The sequence below is a fragment of the Aedes albopictus genome, unplaced genomic scaffold, assembly GCF_035046485.1.
Source record: "Aedes albopictus strain Foshan unplaced genomic scaffold, AalbF5 HiC_scaffold_118, whole genome shotgun sequence".
Lineage (NCBI taxonomy): Eukaryota > Metazoa > Arthropoda > Insecta > Diptera > Culicidae > Aedes > Aedes albopictus.
The window spans coordinates 39,319-58,588 of NW_026916569.1; the positions used below are offsets into that span (position 1 = coordinate 39,319).

General features: G+C 48.7%; 8 protein-coding genes across 8 annotated transcripts; 5 read left to right on the plus strand and 3 right to left on the minus strand.

The window, feature by feature from the left end:
• Nucleotides 1-5,871: 5,871 nt before the first annotated feature.
• On the minus strand, nucleotides 5,872-6,433 carry LOC134284430 (histone H2A). The gene has a single exon (XM_062843250.1). It carries the CDS (start codon nucleotides 6,300-6,302, stop codon nucleotides 5,928-5,930), a length of 375 nt encoding a protein of 124 aa, XP_062699234.1. The 5' UTR covers nucleotides 6,303-6,433; the 3' UTR covers nucleotides 5,872-5,927.
• An 11-nt stretch (nucleotides 6,434-6,444) lies between these two features.
• Nucleotides 6,445-6,977, plus strand: LOC109397487 (histone H2B). The gene has a single exon (XM_019669781.4). It carries the CDS (start codon nucleotides 6,582-6,584, stop codon nucleotides 6,954-6,956), a length of 375 nt encoding a protein of 124 aa, XP_019525326.1. The 5' UTR covers nucleotides 6,445-6,581; the 3' UTR covers nucleotides 6,957-6,977.
• A 2,100-nt stretch (nucleotides 6,978-9,077) lies between these two features.
• LOC109397475 (histone H1-like) lies at nucleotides 9,078-9,842 on the plus strand. The gene has a single exon (XM_019669768.3). It carries the CDS (start codon nucleotides 9,106-9,108, stop codon nucleotides 9,784-9,786), a length of 681 nt encoding a protein of 226 aa, XP_019525313.1. The 5' UTR covers nucleotides 9,078-9,105; the 3' UTR covers nucleotides 9,787-9,842.
• A 2,052-nt stretch (nucleotides 9,843-11,894) lies between these two features.
• LOC134284428 (histone H3) lies at nucleotides 11,895-12,358 on the plus strand. The gene has a single exon (XM_062843248.1). It carries the CDS (start codon nucleotides 11,929-11,931, stop codon nucleotides 12,337-12,339), a length of 411 nt encoding a protein of 136 aa, XP_062699232.1. The 5' UTR covers nucleotides 11,895-11,928; the 3' UTR covers nucleotides 12,340-12,358.
• Nucleotides 12,359-13,257: 899 nt separating this feature from the next.
• Nucleotides 13,258-13,818, minus strand: LOC134284429 (histone H2A). The gene has a single exon (XM_062843249.1). The coding sequence runs from the start codon at nucleotides 13,686-13,688 to the stop codon at nucleotides 13,314-13,316; it is 375 nt and encodes a 124-aa protein (XP_062699233.1). The 5' UTR covers nucleotides 13,689-13,818; the 3' UTR covers nucleotides 13,258-13,313.
• Nucleotides 13,819-13,830: 12 nt separating this feature from the next.
• LOC134284431 (histone H2B) lies at nucleotides 13,831-14,363 on the plus strand. Its single transcript, XM_062843252.1, has one exon. The coding sequence runs from the start codon at nucleotides 13,968-13,970 to the stop codon at nucleotides 14,340-14,342; it is 375 nt and encodes a 124-aa protein (XP_062699236.1). The 5' UTR covers nucleotides 13,831-13,967; the 3' UTR covers nucleotides 14,343-14,363.
• Nucleotides 14,364-16,464: 2,101 nt separating this feature from the next.
• On the plus strand, nucleotides 16,465-17,229 carry LOC134284427 (histone H1-like). The gene has a single exon (XM_062843247.1). It carries the CDS (start codon nucleotides 16,493-16,495, stop codon nucleotides 17,171-17,173), a length of 681 nt encoding a protein of 226 aa, XP_062699231.1. The 5' UTR covers nucleotides 16,465-16,492; the 3' UTR covers nucleotides 17,174-17,229.
• A 1,533-nt stretch (nucleotides 17,230-18,762) lies between these two features.
• Nucleotides 18,763-19,223, minus strand: LOC109397483 (histone H4). Its single transcript, XM_029853115.2, has one exon. It carries the CDS (start codon nucleotides 19,088-19,090, stop codon nucleotides 18,779-18,781), a length of 312 nt encoding a protein of 103 aa, XP_029708975.1. The 5' UTR covers nucleotides 19,091-19,223; the 3' UTR covers nucleotides 18,763-18,778.
• Between the last annotated feature and the right edge of the window lie 47 nt (nucleotides 19,224-19,270).

Genomic DNA, 19,270 nt, shown 5'->3' on the forward strand with positions numbered 1-19,270 from the left:
CTTGTCGGCGATCTACCACTACCATAATCAGAACTTCGTGTTCTCACATCACTGATGATCATCGTTGCAACACTATTGAAATGACCTGAACTATGAAATATTGTAAATAAAATTTTAGTTATTAGTTGACCATCAATCAGATCACACCCGATGTGTTAACCGATCCGAAAATCGAATCCCGTATTCTCTGGTCCTCCTAGTCCCTATAACTATTGGATTAGCTACCAATAGCTCTCCAAATTTGGTGACCCCGATCGAACAATTACGCAGAATTCGACCCGCGAGTTACAGTGCGAAAAATCCGCGAGTTCACAAGATGGTAGGCGACGACGATACCAAGCCTGAAACAAGCCATCAACAGGTGATCGCCAAAATTGATTATCCGCCATTCGACGCTGAGGATATCGAAACGTGGTTTCTTTGTATCGAAGCCGCTTTTACCGTGAACCAAGTGAAGAATGATAAGACGAAATACAATGCCGTTATCGTTGCCCTTGGCTCGCGCGCGAAATTCGTACACTCTACGCTAATTAAGTGTAATGCACCCACCGAAAGTGACCGTTACGAAACACTGAAGGCGGCCGTGCTCGAGCATTTCCAGCCGTCTGAAATGCAACGCCTGACCAGCCTGTTATCCGGCATTGTACTTGGTGATCAAAAACCCAGTGCCCTTCTAAGTGAAATGCGTCGTTTAGGTGGTCAGGGCTGTTCCGACAGTGTCCTATCCAATTTGTGGCTCCGCGCTTTACCGAACACTGTGCGTTCCATAATCGCCTCCATGCCAAAAGCTAAGCTCGACGAACAAGCCGTTGTTGCTGACAAAATAATGGAAGCCCCGCGCAGTGAAGTGTCCGTAGTGAAGTGCTCCGAAACGCCGTCGTCCACGGCTACTCTTGAACAAAGAATCGACGCTTTAACCCGTCGGCTGGATGAAGCGTTGGCGGGAAATTTCAGAGGCCGCGATTCAGGCCGAAATCGTTCCCGTAATCGTTCCCAACATCCACGTCAAAGAACGCCGTCCCAACCCAGAGCTAGCAACAGGTGGATCTGCTGGTTCCATTACCGGCATGGCATAAAGGCGCAGAAGTGTGAAAAGCAAAAAAGTGATAACGAAAACATTCCGTGCATTTTTTTCGACGGAAAAATACCCGTGTACACTCGTCCACGGAACAATTAGTGAACTGTAATCCTAGTGTCGGACCGCCGGCCGAACAACCCCCCAGTGTCAGTGCTAACCAATCCCAGAACATTCAGCGCATCCACGTCCACGACGAAAAATCTTCCAGACAGTTCCTGATAGACACCGGCGCTGACATTTCAGTGCTACCCCCCTCGCCAAGAGAACAGCTCCAGCCTACAAGCAACCACCAACTATTTGCCGCCAACGGCAGCCCCATTAAAACCTACGGCACGAAGCGCTTGACCATCGACATCGGCCTCCGCCGGTCATTCGTCTGGGTGTTCACAATTGCCGAAGTAAAGTCCCCGATCATTGGTGCTGATTTTCTAAAGCACTACGACTTGCTCGTGGACCTTCGGCGCAACAAGCTAATCGACAACACCACACGCTTGGAAGTCAACGATGTAAATGCCGCAGCCGAACCCCTGATTTCAACGTACGACGTCAACATGCCCTTCGCCGACCTGATGAGAGAGTTCCACGATATCACCGTGTTCAACATGAATCACCGCCCAAGCGAAACTACAACTTTGCACCAAATCATCACCACTGGACCTCCTGTGTTCAGCAAACCCCGTCGGCTACCTATCGACAGACTCAACGAAGCGAAAGCCGAGTTCAGGTTCCTCGTAGAACAGGGGATCTGCCAGCCCTCAAAAAGTTGTTGGGCAAGCCCGCTCCACATGGTGCGAAAATCGAACGGTAAATGGAGACCGTGCGGCGACTACCGCAACTTGAACGCCATCACCGTACCCGATCGCTACCCGGTCCCACACATACAAGATTTTTCTAATATCTTGCACGGCAAACGCATATTCTCGTGCATAGACCTCCAGCGTGCGTACCACCAGATACCCGTTGCGCCCGAAGATGTCCCCAAGACAGCGATCACCACACCATTCGGCCTGTTCGAATTCAAATACATGACATTCGGACTCCGTAACGCTGGTCAGACCCTACAACGACACCTACACGAAATTTTAGGAGATCTCGATTTCGTCTTCCCATACGTAGACGATCTCTGTATTGCATCGAAAAACAGAGAAGAGCACGAACAGCATTTGAGAATCGTGTTCGAGCGACTCCGTAAACATGGTCTCATCATCAATCCAGGAAAATGTCAGATCGGCCTTCCCGAGGTCGAGTTTCTTGGACACCAAATCACCGCCGATGGAATCAAGCCGAAGCCGAGCAAGGTGGCAGCAATTATGGAATTCCCGAAGCCCACGACTGCGCGGCAGTTGAAAAGGTTCCTTGGCGCAATCAATTTCTATCGTCGGTTCATACCTCGTGCCGCCGAAGTTCAGCAAATTCTGCAGGCGATGATTCGTGGAAACGTGAAGAACGACAACACTCTCCTAGTTTGGGATACTACGACGACGAACGCTTTCGAGACATGCAAGAGGAATCTCTCCGATGCTGCACTACTCGCACACCCGTCGCCCGACGACTCGCTCGCTCTCGAAGTGGATGCCTCAGGTACGGCAATCGGTGCTGTTCTTCATCAAGTCAACGAAGCCGGCCGTCGACCGCTCGGATTCTTCTCCCGAAAACTAACAGGCAGCCTTCTCAGAGCGAGTACCTACGATCGTGAACTGTATGGTATGTATGCAGCAGTCAAACATTTTCGGGATGTATTGGAAGCCCGAGTTTTCTGTGTGTACACGGACCACAAACCCCTCGTCACCGCCTTTCGTCAGCGTCCCGAAAAAGCAAGTCCCACACAGTTGCGAAGACTCGCTTACATTAGCGAATACACCACTGATATTCGCCATGTGCCCGGACACGAGAACAAGGTCGCAGACATGCTCAGCAGAGTTGAGTCGATCACCTCCACCAATGAAGCCATCGATTTCACCGCCTTAGCCGAGCAGCAAAAGAGCGATCCTGAATTGCAGACCTTCCTGCAAAATCCTCCAGAAAACACCACATTGAAGCTGAAATGCTTCAGCTCCCCGCTTTCGAACATCCCCGTGGTTTGCGACACTTCAACCGATGCCATTCGCCCATTCGTTCCCGTGGCATTTCGAAAGCAGATAATGAAAAACCTGCATAGCGCATCCCATCCTGGTGTGCGCGCAACAACCCGCCTGGTGATCGACCGGTACGTGTGGCCCTCCGTTCGCCGAGATTGCAGAGACTTCGTGAAGTATTGTATACCTTGTCAGAAGGCCAAGACACACAGACACAACAAGACGCCGATTACACCGATCACTACCCCAAGCAGCAGATTCTCCCACGTTCATATGGACATAATCGGGCCGCTACCACCATCAGATGGAAACGCTTATTGTCTCACTATGATAGACAAATTCACCCGATGGCCCGAAGTAATCCCGATCCCCAATATCACTGCTCCCACCGTCGCCAAAGCATTCGTGAGTGGTTGGATATCCCGCTTCGGCGTCCCCGAAAAGGTCACCACCGATTTAGGTAGGCAATTTGAGTCGAACCTATTTTGCACACTAGCAAAAACCTTCGGCATCAACCACTTACGAACAACGCCGTATCACCCGCAAGCCAACGGGCAAATAGAGCGTACCCACCGTCAGCTCAAAGCGGCAATCAAATGCTATGACACGATCAAGTGGTCAGAAGTTCTCCCTCTCGTTCTTCTTGGCATGCGCTCTGCAGTGAAGGAAGACATACAATCGTCCGTCGCTGAGTTAGTATATGGTACTACAATTCGGCTGCCAGGAGAATTCTTCGTTGAGTCCAAAGAGACGAAGCCATCGCACGAATTCATCAGCGACCTGCGTAGAGCAATGGCTCAGATCCGTCCAATACCAACAAGCAATCATGCTAGGCCTTCTACATTCGTGCAAAAAGAGCTAGCTAGCTGTACCCACGTCTTCGTTCGGATCGATGCTGTAAAACCACCACTTTCGTATCCGTACGATGGCCCATACCGTGTATTGCGCCGTCGTAAAAAGGTTTTCGTGGTGGACATCAACGGTAAGCCCTCGCCCATATCCATCGATCGCCTCAAAGCTGCATTCGTCGACAACCAAAATGCTGCTAATACAACGCCACCAACCGATACTAGTCGAAGTATCCCGACAGTGCCTGATTCTCCAGTCTACCAAACCAGATCGGGCCGTCGTGTTCATTTTCCCCGCCAATACTGGACAATCTAAGGGGGAAGTACTGTGGTGGACTCGACCATCTTGTCGGCGATCTACCACTACCATAATCAGAACTTCGTGTTCTCACATCACTGATGATCATCGTTGCAACACTATTGAAATGACCTGAACTATGAAATATTGTAAATAAAATTTTAGTTATTAGTTGACCATCAATCAGATCACACCCGATGTGTTAACCGATCCGAAAATCGAATCCCGTATTCTCTGGTCCTCCTAGTCCCTATAACTATTGGATTAGCTACCAATAGCTCTCCAAAAGCTCCTCGCAAGCAGCTGGCCACCAAGGCTGCTCGCAAGAGTGCCCCAGCCACCGGAGGAGTCAAGAAGCCCCACCGTTATCGGCCAGGAACTGTCGCTCTGCGTGAAATTCGTCGTTACCAGAAATCCACTGAGCTGCTGATCCGCAAGCTCCCATTCCAGCGTCTGGTTCGTGAAATCGCTCAGGACTTCAAGACTGACCTGCGCTTCCAGAGCTCGGCCGTCATGGCCCTGCAGGAAGCTAGCGAGGCCTACCTGGTCGGTCTGTTCGAAGATACCAACCTGTGCGCCATCCACGCTAAGCGTGTCACGATCATGCCCAAGGACATCCAGCTGGCTCGTCGCATCCGTGGAGAACGCGCTTAAATTTGTTCTGCGTTATTTATTGCTCTAAAAAAACGGCCCTTTTCAGGGCCACTATACAACTTTCCCAAAAGAGTTGACGGGAATTTCCTTCCACTAGTGGAGTTGGAGTGCTGGAGTAGTGGCAGTCCCCTGGTAGTATATGGAATAAATGAGCAGTGACAGCCCCCTGTACGATGTGATGATAACTAACGGGTCAAGTTAGTTGTGATGTGTGATGGACAAGAAGAGCGACGACGCATTTATGCTGATGAATATGTACGTTTGTTATTGTTGTTTAGTCCGTACTAGGCACTGTTTGTAAATAACTTTCTCCTGTGACACGCAAACTCGGCACAGGTACTAGACGATAGAATGCTTCGGTACCGTAGGAGGGCTGCACTGGGCTGCGATTACGACAAACATGGCCCTCCTAGCCACCGTTTTCCGTCTGTCCGTTGTGCTCTTCTATATTGTATCCCATCGCAGCCAGAGCTAGACGAAGCTGACGAGCAGGTAACGACATTTTCGGCCCGTTCAAAACTAACACAGCCGGACGGATAGGTAAAGAAACCCCCGCTATCGTTGAGGCAAGCCTTTTCCTTTGCAGGTACGATAGCAATACGATTGCTGCTGCAGATTTACGATTTACCTCCATTCGTATGGGCATCGCTTACAGTGCAAACTGAGTCGATTTCGATAAATTTTAGTGGCAAACTGTATCGCAGTACGCGAAAGTTACCACGTGTCTACACAGTATACAACATTCTACTGTACGGGCACACATTTCTCACTCATTCGTTCTGTTCCTGTACTTCCTGTTTAACCGCCCAGTACACGGGGACTGTGGCATACTAACAGTCAAGAGTAAGAAACGAGTGTTTTACACCGAAGTAATCAAATTCAAAACAACTCTCTGTCCGGGAAATGAATATTGTCGTCCTGAAAAGGACGGTTTTGGTTTGATGCACGTGGTCGTCGAACGAGCGGAAAGTAGTTTAGGCCTTCTTTTCGGTCTTCTTGGGCAGCAGAACAGCCTGAATGTTTGGCAGGACACCACCCTGGGCAATGGTGACGCCAGACAGCAGTTTGTTCAATTCTTCGTCGTTGCGGATGGCCAACTGCAGATGACGGGGGATGATTCTGGTTTTCTTGTTGTCACGAGCAGCGTTTCCTGCCAACTCGAGGACTTCAGCAGCCAGATACTCCATCACGGCAGCCAAGTAGACGGGGGCACCGGCACCGACACGCTCGGCATAGTTGCCCTTCCTCAGCAGACGGTGGATACGACCGACCGGGAACTGCAATCCAGCACGGTTGGAACGGGACTTTGCCTTTCCCTTAACTTTGCCTCCTTTGCCGCGGCCAGACATTGTGAGTTGGTAGTGTTGAGTTTTACTAACGGAGATACGTTCACAAAGCGTACGTAAGCTGTACTGATGGCGAATCCACGGAACGGAGGTTATTTTATACCTGCGTAGCACAGCGCCGTACCCATACCAGGGAGGGGAAAGCGAAACGAATAAAATGACAAACAAACTAAAGGGGCAGGACAGTGCTCGCTATTCTAGGGGTATAAAAGAGAACCACTCCACTCGGTAGGCATCAGTTTCAGTTTCCTTTTGGATCGATAACAACCTCAACGTAGCACGATGGCACCGAAAACCAGCGGAAAGGCCGCCAAGAAATCCGGCAAGGCCCAGAAGAACATTGTCAAGGGTGACAAGAAGAAGAAGAAGCAGCGCAGGAAGGAAAGCTACGCTATCTACATCTACAAGGTGTTGAAGCAAGTCCACCCGGACACTGGCGTCTCGTCGAAGGCTATGAGCATCATGAACAGCTTCGTCAACGACATCTTCGAACGCATTGCCGCCGAAGCCTCCCGTCTGGCTCACTACAACAAGCGCTCGACTATCACCTCTCGCGAAATTCAGACCGCCGTCCGTCTTCTGCTCCCAGGAGAGTTGGCCAAGCACGCCGTTTCCGAAGGCACCAAGGCCGTCACCAAGTACACCAGCTCCAAGTAAATGACGACCAGTACCGGATAATCGCACCAAAACCAAAAGGCCCTTTTCAGGGCCACTATACCATTCCAAAAAAGAGTTAATTTTGAAATAATGACCCTTCGAACCGACTTGCGACACACGTACGACCCATTCAGGGACGTACCCTACACACATTTTTTGCTGCACATGAGTGGAACAAACCAATCCTGAGCAAGCTTTGGCTTAGCAAGCTGCTGTTCAGCTAGTTCTGTTTCTGTGGGTGCTCACCTTTAGCAAAGATGATCGATTTTCCAACCAGACGGCCTTGGGAGTGGGGTTACCATAGGAATCATGGGAAACATTGAACATTTTACAAAGCATACTGAGAATTTTCTCGAACCGACTGTAACACTACTACGACTCATCCCTCTCCCTGTGCCAAGCAGGGATGGCGACGATTTACTGCTGCCACTGTGACATGCTTGCAGCTAGTTGAAATAATAATAATAATAATAATAAAAAAAAAAAAAAAGAAAAAAGCTCGAGCCATTACTTAACGCTCAAATAACCATCATTCAGTCATCAGCAATCGTCAATTATTGAAAACCAGTTTTCTTGCTCGAAATCCAAAAACCGTCAATGAAAATTATTTCACTGCTATCCGGATGCTGGGTAGAGTTCAGTGATAAATTTTCATTACCATTGGTTGCGATTTCCTGCTTTTGGTTTTCTGGTAAAGGATGATGGTATGTTTCCTCTTAAGGCTTTACGGGGCGTCATGCTTACATGTGATGAACAATCGACTCAGTTTTCAGTTGGATCAGTCCACTGGAACTGGAGATTTGCATCGTCAAACTTTCGGGGGTAATGGTGGTGCAAGAGACGGAAGATAGCAAAATTAACACGGTGTCCCGTATCACCTTAACTAAATGTGCATTTTCCGCATTTCCAATACTTCTCACGCCGCGGAGGGTTGCTTAGGTTGCTATCAGACTCGTGTGACGTAGGCCATAGAATCGCCGACCAACGGTCCAATGTCAGCACAACTGGGGCATGCCATTGCCACTATCAAGCGTTTGAGGTGAAATCCACCGGAAATGCGTAGCGTCCACGGTCAGGGTCTAACAAAGCATCGTCAGGATCATCGTGACGTTGATGTCCCGGTCGGACAATCCTCCTGGTTCCGGAGAAGAGAAAGAAGTCCAGATTGTTGCTGTGCTATTATTATAAACCTTTGCACGTACTGCAAACAAGACAGCAATTCTGCCCAGTTATGATAGTTTATTTATGGTGGACTGGACAGTTCCGCACCACGGTGAATGAATATCCTCATGGTGATTGTGTGCACACGATACTGGCGGGCGATTGGGCTCTGGCAGTTCACATTTGTTCACAAATCAAACTTACAGTTACCAAATTACATTATTTTCATTTTGGATTACTGTGGCGTTAATGACTTGGGCAAAGGCATTGCTCGGCTCTGGCCAACTACTATCTAGGGGGCTACGTTGGATGGTTTCGGTTCGTATGCTTGGTAGTCGTATGACCCGACATGAACTTAGTATGCATTATTACACGGAACTGCCCTACGGGTGTAGCTTGAAGTATCTTTTTCCGGAAGAAAAATTGCATTATATTGTACTGTCCAAAGTTCTCCTAAACCAAGCGCTCAACATCGCCTGTTAGCACTAGGAAGGACTTTCTTTGTGGTCCATTCTGCAGCAGTTCCTAACCGAATCTGCGCTAGATTTAGATGCCGCTGAATAGAGGAATCGTTGGCCTTTTGTAATTCACTACCGACAAGGGCGATTGCATTGTTTCAATAGCGACTATTGATTGTTTTGTCAAGCGAACCCACACCATATGAGCGATGGGTGCTGCGACGACACGTTTTTGCCATGGTATTCCGAGTGCTAACCCGGTTTAGCAATGACAGGCCGCTGGCGAGACTCCTTTACTCGCCAAGTGGACAAACGCTAGATTAGATTGTTTTTCGCAGTAGGTGGAAAATGGCGTTTTGGAAACATGTTACCAAAAAATTTTACAATATTTTGCGAACACTCGGTTAGTGGACGACCATGTCTGCATCCCTAACACAGACATCATAATCAAACACCGCACAGTTGCCAGATTTACCTTCATTCATTCGTTTACCCTATCTAGTGAGTGTTACTCCAATCTACCTACCGAGATGTCTGAAGTTGCCGCTGAAGCCGCTGCCGCAGCTCCTGCTGCTTCGCCTGCCAAGGCCAAGAAGCCAAGAGCCCCCAAGGGACAGGGCAAGCCGAAGAAGCCGTCGACTCATCCCCCAGTGAACGATATGGTTGTTGCTGCTATCAAAACCCTGAAGGAGCGCAACGGGTCGTCCCTGCAGGCCATCAAGAAGTACATCGCTGCCAACTACAAGTGCGATGTCGCCAAGCTGGCCCCATTCCTCAAGAAGGCCCTGAAGAACGGCGTCGAGAAGGGCAAGTTTGTCCAAACCAAAGGAACTGGCGCATCCGGATCGTTCAAGCTGAAGGCTGAGGCCAAGAAAGCCGCCGGCGAGAAAAAGCCCAAGAAGGCCGGTGAGAAGAAAGCCAAGAAGGCTACCGGAGAGAAGAAGAAGGCAGCCAAGAAACCAGCTGGCGAAAAGAAAGCCAAGAAACCAGCTGGCGAGAAGAAAGCCAAGAAGCCAGCTGCGGCGAAGAAAGCCAAAGCTGCTGGTGCAAAGGCCGCCAAGAAGGCCGGAGGTGTGAAGAAGGCTGCTGCCCCGAAGCAAAAGGCCACCAAACCCTCCAAGACTGCTGCCAAGAAGCCGAAGACCCCGAAGCCGAAGAAGGCCGCCCCAGCCAAGAAAGCTGCCGCAAAGAAGACCGCCGCCAAGAAGTAAGCGACAGCGCTGTATCACCAGTCGCCAGTACTGCCAAACAGTATCCCACTATCAAATCAGTCCTTTTCAGGACTACCAGCTTTGATTTTACTGAAGAGTTGTACGGGAAATAATATCCTTTCCTATCACCTATCGCATAGTCACACAGCCAAAGAGAGTTCAACGCACCGGCACTCATGGCCATGCCACTCGCGAAAACAGTACCCACCGGCCAGCTTGACCGAAGCGTTGCAAGTTTCAAATTCCTAGCTCCACCATTAATCATTCACGCAACCAATAACGAGTGGGAACATTCTAGTTTAATCCGCACCTAACTGGCATCGCGTTTCGATACGTACAGTAGTGGTTTAAATATGGAATGTCCTGACGGATGACAGATACAACTGGCCTTCGTTCGTCCTCGACAAGTAGGCGTAGTCCTACGTCAAAACTTGCACATTTGAATTCATGCCCATCTATCTCGGTCTGTTTACTTTTTCGCAAAATAATTCCCGCAGATGCCAAGACGGGAAAGACAGACGTAAGCGCGGGTCAAAAATTCCAGTCACCGCTTTCGTCGCCAACGTAGACAATCATTCGATTTCACGCCATGGTGCTAGTCGCAATACAATTCTACCGGATGCCAAGGTATAAAACACAGTCGTAGTCCTACGTCAAAACTTACCGGACCGAAATAGAAACGTAGCCCTACGCTGCCGGTGGAAGCATAGCAGTCCCATGCGCATTTTTGGCACTATTGATATTTTGCAGCTTATTGAATATTGAGCGCCACACTTCAATCAAACTCTAAACCAAACATGTCGAATTTGGTTGCTGTTTGAACACGATTCGGCACTTATACTTCATAGTTGAGGCAATTTACGCTGTCGAACTTTGGACGCGATTTTCCCGATTGTCTGTTTTTGCACATGGGCCATTTATGCGTCCACCGGCAGTACGTTGATCTTTAAACATTTGAATTTGAATTCATGTCATCTAAAATTCTAGTATGATCCTTTTTTTTTTTTTTTTTTTTTTTTTTTTTGTTTGTTGCGGTCCAATTTAACCATATGTACGGACCGATTCATACATGCTGCACCGAGGCGGATTGATATGCTGCTTTGAAATCCGTGATCGAGATGCACGTTGCCTCCAATGCGGTACAGCCACGCTCGATGCTCGTACGCCATTGAAGTCCCGGGTAGGGAAGCATGCACATGATTGAAACGGTTTCATTCGTTTGGAAAAGTTTGCCGACTTTACTGGACATTTAGCTTGTAAATTTGTAAAACCAATCATAACCTAACCTGGATTACGTTGGATTTGTTTCGTTATGGTGTTCAGTCGTAATCTGAACTGGATTACGTTGATCTGTTTCGTTGTTGTGTCCAGCCTGGAACGTTCCAGCGTGGCATTACAAATGGAGATGACTAGTGCACATTGTCTGGCGTGTTGCATACATAAAATCAAACATCGCCAACGCAGATGTGTACGCACTCTCGCTGCTGGTTTGTGTGGCAGAAAATTGACCCTTCAACTCTTTGGTGAATACGTTCGGTGGCCCTGAAAAGGGCCGTTTTTGTACAAGCAGAAAAAACGAATGTGATTTAACCTCCGAAACCGTACAGAGTGCGTCCCTGTCGCTTCAGAGCGTAGACAACATCCATAGCGGTAACGGTTTTGCGCTTGGCGTGTTCAGTGTAGGTGACGGCATCACGGATGACGTTTTCCAGGAACACCTTCAGCACACCACGAGTTTCCTCGTAGATGAGACCGGAGATACGCTTGACTCCACCACGACGAGCCAGACGACGGATGGCAGGCTTGGTGATACCCTGGATGTTATCACGCAAGACCTTGCGATGACGCTTGGCGCCTCCTTTTCCGAGTCCTTTACCTCCCTTGCCACGGCCAGTCATTTTGGATGTTTGCTTCTGTGCTCGACTACGGTTGCAACGAAACTGATGCTATTCGACCGCGTTGTTTGCCGCTTTTATACCTACGCGAGGGGTTACTTCTTCCTGCCATTCGTGCTCTTCCTATTCTTTCGGGGCTTGTGATTGGTTCGCTGCGATGAAGCGAGCATATAAAAGAGGACAACCAAAAGTTGACCCTCATTCTTTCGCATCGTTTCAACGTATTCGTTTGGATTCCTAATCTACGATGGCTCGTACCAAGCAAACTGCCCGTAAGTCCACCGGAGGAAAAGCTCCTCGCAAGCAGCTGGCCACCAAGGCTGCTCGCAAGAGTGCCCCAGCCACCGGAGGAGTCAAGAAGCCCCACCGTTATCGGCCAGGAACTGTCGCTCTGCGTGAAATTCGTCGTTACCAGAAATCCACTGAGCTGCTGATCCGCAAGCTCCCATTCCAGCGTCTGGTTCGTGAAATCGCTCAGGACTTCAAGACTGACCTGCGCTTCCAGAGCTCGGCCGTCATGGCCCTGCAGGAAGCTAGCGAGGCCTACCTGGTCGGTCTGTTCGAAGATACCAACCTGTGCGCCATCCACGCTAAGCGTGTCACGATCATGCCCAAGGACATCCAGCTGGCTCGTCGCATCCGTGGAGAACGCGCTTAAATTTGTTCTGCGTTATTTATTGCTCTAAAAAAACGGCCCTTTTCAGGGCCACTATACAACTTTCCCAAAAGAGTTGACGGGAATTTCCTTCCACTAGTGGAGTTGGAGTGCTGGAGTAGTGGCAGTCCCCTGGTAGTATATGGAATAAATGAGCAGTGACAGCCCCCTGTACGATGTGATGATAACTAACGGGTCAAGTTAGTTGTGATGTGTGATGGACAAGAAGAGCGACGACGCATTTATGCTGATGAATATGTACGTTTGTTATTGTTGTTTAGTCCGTACTAGGCACTGTTTGTAAATAACTTTCTCCTGTGACACGCAAACTCGGCACAGGTACTAGACGATAGAATGCTTCGGTACCGTAGGAGGGCTGCACTGGGCTGCGATTACGACAAACATGGCCCTCCTAGCCACCGTTTTCCGTCTGTCCGTTGTGCTCTTCTATATTGTATCCCATCGCAGCCAGAGCTAGACGAAGCTGACGAGCAGGTAACGACATTTTCGGCCCGTTCAAAACTAACACAGCCGGACGGATAGGTAAAGAAACCCCCGCTATCGTTGAGGCAAGCCTTTTCCTTTGCAGGTACGATAGCAATACGATTGCTGCTGCAGATTTACGATTTACCTCCATTCGTATGGGCATCGCTTACAGTGCAAACTGAGTCGATTTCGATAAATTTTAGTGGCAAACTGTATCGCAGTACGCGAAAGTTACCACGTGTCTACACAGTATACAACATTCTACTGTACGGGCACACATTTCTCACTCATTCGTTCTGTTCCTGTACTTCCTGTTTAACCGCCCAGTACACGGGGACTGTGGCATACTAACAGTCAAGAGTAAGAAACGAGTGTTTTACACCGAAGTAATCAAATTCAAAACAACTCTCTATCCGGGAAATGAATATTGTCGTCCTGAAAAGGACGGTTTTGGTTTGATGCACGTGGTCGTCGAACGAGCGGAAAGTAGTTTAGGCCTTCTTTTCGGTCTTCTTGGGCAGCAGAACAGCCTGAATGTTTGGCAGGACACCACCCTGGGCAATGGTGACGCCAGACAGCAGTTTGTTCAATTCTTCGTCGTTGCGGATGGCCAACTGCAGATGACGGGGGATGATTCTGGTTTTCTTGTTGTCACGAGCAGCGTTTCCTGCCAACTCGAGGACTTCAGCAGCCAGATACTCCATCACGGCAGCCAAGTAGACGGGGGCACCGGCACCGACACGCTCGGCATAGTTGCCCTTCCTCAGCAGACGGTGGATACGACCGACCGGGAACTGCAATCCAGCACGGTTGGAACGGGACTTTGCCTTTCCCTTAACTTTGCCTCCTTTGCCGCGGCCAGACATTGTGAGTTGGTAGTGTTGAGTTTTACTAACGGAGATACGTTCACAAAGCGTACGTAAGCTGTACTGATGGCGAATCCACGGAACGGAGGTTATTTTATACCTGCGTAGCACAGCGCCGTACCCATACCAGGGAGGGGAAAGCGAAACGAATAAAATGACAAACAAACTAAAGGGGCAGGACAGTGCTCGCTATTCTAGGGGTATAAAAGAGAACCACTCCACTCGGTAGGCATCAGTTTCAGTTTCCTTTTGGATCGATAACAACCTCAACGTAGCACGATGGCACCGAAAACCAGCGGAAAGGCCGCCAAGAAATCCGGCAAGGCCCAGAAGAACATTGTCAAGGGTGACAAGAAGAAGAAGAAGCAGCGCAGGAAGGAAAGCTACGCTATCTACATCTACAAGGTGTTGAAGCAAGTCCACCCGGACACTGGCGTCTCGTCGAAGGCTATGAGCATCATGAACAGCTTCGTCAACGACATCTTCGAACGCATTGCCGCCGAAGCCTCCCGTCTGGCTCACTACAACAAGCGCTCGACTATCACCTCTCGCGAAATTCAGACCGCCGTCCGTCTTCTGCTCCCAGGAGAGTTGGCCAAGCACGCCGTTTCCGAAGGCACCAAGGCCGTCACCAAGTACACCAGCTCCAAGTAAATGACGACCAGTACCGGATAATCGCACCAAAACCAAAAGGCCCTTTTCAGGGCCACTATACCATTCCAAAAAAGAGTTAATTTTGAAATAATGACCCTTCGAACCGACTTGCGACACACGTACGACCCATTCAGGGACGTACCCTACACACATTTTTTGCTGCACATGAGTGGAACAAACCAATCCTGAGCAAGCTTTGGCTTAGCAAGCTGCTGTTCAGCTAGTTCTGTTTCTGTGGGTGCTCACCTTTAGCAAAGATGATCGATTTTCCAACCAGACGGCCTTGGGAGTGGGGTTACCATAGGAATCATGGGAAACATTGAACATTTTACAAAGCATACTGAGAATTTTCTCGAACCGACTGTAACACTACTACGACTCATCCCTCTCCCTGTGCCAAGCAGGGATGGCGACGATTTACTGCTGCCACTGTGACATGCTTGCAGCTAGTTGAAATAATAATAATAATAATAATAAAAAAAAAAAAAAAAGAAAAAAGCTCGAGCCATTACTTAACGCTCAAATAACCATCATTCAGTCATCAGCAATCGTCAATTATTGAAAACCAGTTTTCTTGCTCGAAATCCAAAAACCGTCAATGAAAATTATTTCACTGCTATCCGGATGCTGGGTAGAGTTCAGTGATAAATTTTCATTACCATTGGTTGCGATTTCCTGCTTTTGGTTTTCTGGTAAAGGATGATGGTATGTTTCCTCTTAAGGCTTTACGGGGCGTCATGCTTACATGTGATGAACAATCGACTCAGTTTTCAGTTGGATCAGTCCACTGGAACTGGAGATTTGCATCGTCAAACTTTCGGGGGTAATGGTGGTGCAAGAGACGGAAGATAGCAAAATTAACACGGTGTCCCGTATCACCTTAACTAAATGTGCATTTTCCGCATTTCCAATACTTCTCACGCCGCGGAGGGTTGCTTAGGTTGCTATCAGACTCGTGTGACGTAGGCCATAGAATCGCCGACCAACGGTCCAATGTCAGCACAACTGGGGCATGCCATTGCCACTATCAAGCGTTTGAGGTGAAATCCACCGGAAATGCGTAGCGTCCACGGTCAGGGTCTAACAAAGCATCGTCAGGATCATCGTGACGTTGATGTCCCGGTCGGACAATCCTCCTGGTTCCGGAGAAGAGAAAGAAGTCCAGATTGTTGCTGTGCTATTATTATAAACCTTTGCACGTACTGCAAACAAGACAGCAATTCTGCCCAGTTATGATAGTTTATTTATGGTGGACTGGACAGTTCCGCACCACGGTGAATGAATATCCTCATGGTGATTGTGTGCACACGATACTGGCGGGCGATTGGGCTCTGGCAGTTCACATTTGTTCACAAATCAAACTTACAGTTACCAAATTACATTATTTTCATTTTGGATTACTGTGGCGTTAATGACTTGGGCAAAGGCATTGCTCGGCTCTGGCCAACTACTATCTAGGGGGCTACGTTGGATGGTTTCGGTTCGTATGCTTGGTAGTCGTATGACCCGACATGAACTTAGTATGCATTATTACACGGAACTGCCCTACGGGTGTAGCTTGAAGTATCTTTTTCCGGAAGAAAAATTGCATTATATTGTACTGTCCAAAGTTCTCCTAAACCAAGCGCTCAACATCGCCTGTTAGCACTAGGAAGGACTTTCTTTGTGGTCCATTCTGCAGCAGTTCCTAACCGAATCTGCGCTAGATTTAGATGCCGCTGAATAGAGGAATCGTTGGCCTTTTGTAATTCACTACCGACAAGGGCGATTGCATTGTTTCAATAGCGACTATTGATTGTTTTGTCAAGCGAACCCACACCATATGAGCGATGGGTGCTGCGACGACACGTTTTTGCCATGGTATTCCGAGTGCTAACCCGGTTTAGCAATGACAGGCCGCTGGCGAGACTCCTTTACTCGCCAAGTGGACAAACGCTAGATTAGATTGTTTTTCGCAGTAGGTGGAAAATGGCGTTTTGGAAACATGTTACCAAAAAATTTTACAATATTTTGCGAACACTCGGTTAGTGGACGACCATGTCTGCATCCCTAACACAGACATCATAATCAAACACCGCACAGTTGCCAGATTTACCTTCATTCATTCGTTTACCCTATCTAGTGAGTGTTACTCCAATCTACCTACCGAGATGTCTGAAGTTGCCGCTGAAGCCGCTGCCGCAGCTCCTGCTGCTTCGCCTGCCAAGGCCAAGAAGCCAAGAGCCCCCAAGGGACAGGGCAAGCCGAAGAAGCCGTCGACTCATCCCCCAGTGAACGATATGGTTGTTGCTGCTATCAAAACCCTGAAGGAGCGCAACGGGTCGTCCCTGCAGGCCATCAAGAAGTACATCGCTGCCAACTACAAGTGCGATGTCGCCAAGCTGGCCCCATTCCTCAAGAAGGCCCTGAAGAACGGCGTCGAGAAGGGCAAGTTTGTCCAAACCAAAGGAACTGGCGCATCCGGATCGTTCAAGCTGAAGGCTGAGGCCAAGAAAGCCGCCGGCGAGAAAAAGCCCAAGAAGGCCGGTGAGAAGAAAGCCAAGAAGGCTACCGGAGAGAAGAAGAAGGCAGCCAAGAAACCAGCTGGCGAAAAGAAAGCCAAGAAACCAGCTGGCGAGAAGAAAGCCAAGAAGCCAGCTGCGGCGAAGAAAGCCAAAGCTGCTGGTGCAAAGGCCGCCAAGAAGGCCGGAGGTGTGAAGAAGGCTGCTGCCCCGAAGCAAAAGGCCACCAAACCCTCCAAGACTGCTGCCAAGAAGCCGAAGACCCCGAAGCCGAAGAAGGCCGCCCCAGCCAAGAAAGCTGCCGCAAAGAAGACCGCCGCCAAGAAGTAAGCGACAGCGCTGTATCACCAGTCGCCAGTACTGCCAAACAGTATCCCACTATCAAATCAGTCCTTTTCAGGACTACCAGCTTTGATTTTACTGAAGAGTTGTACGGGAAATAATATCCTTTCCTATCACCTATCGCATAGTCACACAGCCAAAGAGAGTTCAACGCACCGGCACTCATGGCCATGCCACTCGCGAAAACAGTACCCACCGGCCAGCTTGACCGAAGCGTTGCAAGTTTCAAATTCCTAGCTCCACCATTAATCATTCACGCAACCAATAACGAGTGGGAACATTCTAGTTTAATCCGCACCTAACTGGCATCGCGTTTCGATACGTACAGTAGTGGTTTAAATATGGAATGTCCTGACGGATGACAGATACAACTGGCCTTCGTTCGTCCTCGACAAGTAGGCGTAGTCCTACGTCAAAACTTGCACATTTGAATTCATGCCCATCTATCTCGGTCTGTTTACTTTTTCGCAAAATAATTCCCGCAGATGCCAAGACGGGAAAGACAGACGTAAGCGCGGGTCAAAAATTCCAGTCACCGCTTTCGTCGCCAACGTAGACAATCATTCGATTTCACGCCATGGTGCTAGTCGCAATACAATTCTACCGGATGCCAAGGTATAAAACACAGTCGTAGTCCTACGTCAAAACTTACCGGACCGAAATAGAAACGTAGCCCTACGCTGCCGGTGGAAGCATAGCAGTCCCATGCGCATTTTTGGCACTATTGATATTTTGCAGCTTATTGAATATTGAGCGCCACACTTCAATCAAACTCTAAACCAAACATGTCGAATTTGGTTGCTGTTTGAACACGATTCGGCACTTATACTTCATAGTTGAGGCAATTTACGCTGTCGAACTTTGGACGCGATTTTCCCGATTGTCTGTTTTTGCACATGGGCCATTTATGCGTCCACCGGCAGTACGTTGATCTTTAAACATTTGAATTTGAATTCATGTCATCTAAAATTCTAGTATGATCCTTTTTTTTTTTTTTTTTTTTTTTTTTTTTTTTTTTTTTTTTTTTTTTTTTTTGTTGCGGTCCAATTTAACCATATGTACGGACCGATTCATACATGCTGCACCGAGGCGGATTGATATGCTGCTTTGAAATCCGTGATCGAGATGCACGTTGCCTCCAATGCGGTACAGCCACGCTCGATGCTCGTACGCCATTGAAGTCCCGGGTAGGGAAGCATGCACATGATTGAAACGGTTTCATTCGTTTGGAAAAGTTTGCCGACTTTACTGGACATTTAGCTTGTAAATTTGTAAAACCAATCATAACCTAACCTGGATTACGTTGGATTTGTTTCGTTATGGTGTTCAGTCGTAATCTGAACTGGATTACGTTGATCTGTTTCGTTGTTGTGTCCAGCCTGGAACGTTCCAGCGTGGCATTACAAATGGAGATGACTAGTGCACATTGTCTGGCGTGTTGCATACATAAAATCAAACATCGCCAACGCAGATGTGTACGCACTCTCGCTGCTGGTTTGTGTGGCAGAAAATTGACCCTTCAACTCTTTGGTGAATACGTTCGGTGGCCCTGAAAAGGGCCGTTTTTGTACAAGCAGAAAAAACGAATGTGATTTAACCTCCGAAACCGTACAGAGTGCGTCCCTGTCGCTTCAGAGCGTAGACAACATCCATAGCGGTAACGGTTTTGCGCTTGGCGTGTTCAGTGTAGGTGACGGCATCACGGATGACGTTTTCCAGGAACACCTTCAGCACACCACGAGTTTCCTCGTAGATGAGACCGGAGATACGCTTGACTCCACCACGACGAGCCAGACGACGGATGGCAGGCTTGGTGATACCCTGGATGTTATCACGCAAGACCTTGCGATGACGCTTGGCGCCTCCTTTTCCGAGTCCTTTACCTCCCTTGCCACGGCCAGTCATTTTGGATGTTTGCTTCTGTGCTCGACTACGGTTGCAACGAAACTGATGCTATTCGACCGCGTTGTTTGCCGCTTTTATACCTACGCGAGGGGTTACTTCTTCCTGCCATTCGTGCTCTTCCTATTCTTTCGGGGCTTGTGATTGGTTCGCTGCGATGAAGCGAGCATATAAAAGAGGACA

Excerpts from the sequence above, each read along its gene's own strand:
- LOC109397475 (XM_019669768.3), top strand. The coding sequence starts at position 9,106 with ATGTCTGAAGTTGCCGCTGAAGCCGCTGCCGCAGCTCCTGCTGCTTCG.
- LOC134284427 (XM_062843247.1), top strand. The coding sequence starts at position 16,493 with ATGTCTGAAGTTGCCGCTGAAGCCGCTGCCGCAGCTCCTGCTGCTTCG.
- LOC109397483 (XM_029853115.2), bottom strand. The coding sequence starts at position 19,090 with ATGACTGGCCGTGGCAAGGGAGGTAAAGGACTCGGAAAAGGAGGCGCC.
- LOC134284430 (XM_062843250.1), bottom strand. The coding sequence starts at position 6,302 with ATGTCTGGCCGCGGCAAAGGAGGCAAAGTTAAGGGAAAGGCAAAGTCC.
- LOC109397487 (XM_019669781.4), top strand. The coding sequence starts at position 6,582 with ATGGCACCGAAAACCAGCGGAAAGGCCGCCAAGAAATCCGGCAAGGCC.
- LOC134284428 (XM_062843248.1), top strand. The coding sequence starts at position 11,929 with ATGGCTCGTACCAAGCAAACTGCCCGTAAGTCCACCGGAGGAAAAGCT.
- LOC134284431 (XM_062843252.1), top strand. The coding sequence starts at position 13,968 with ATGGCACCGAAAACCAGCGGAAAGGCCGCCAAGAAATCCGGCAAGGCC.
- LOC134284429 (XM_062843249.1), bottom strand. The coding sequence starts at position 13,688 with ATGTCTGGCCGCGGCAAAGGAGGCAAAGTTAAGGGAAAGGCAAAGTCC.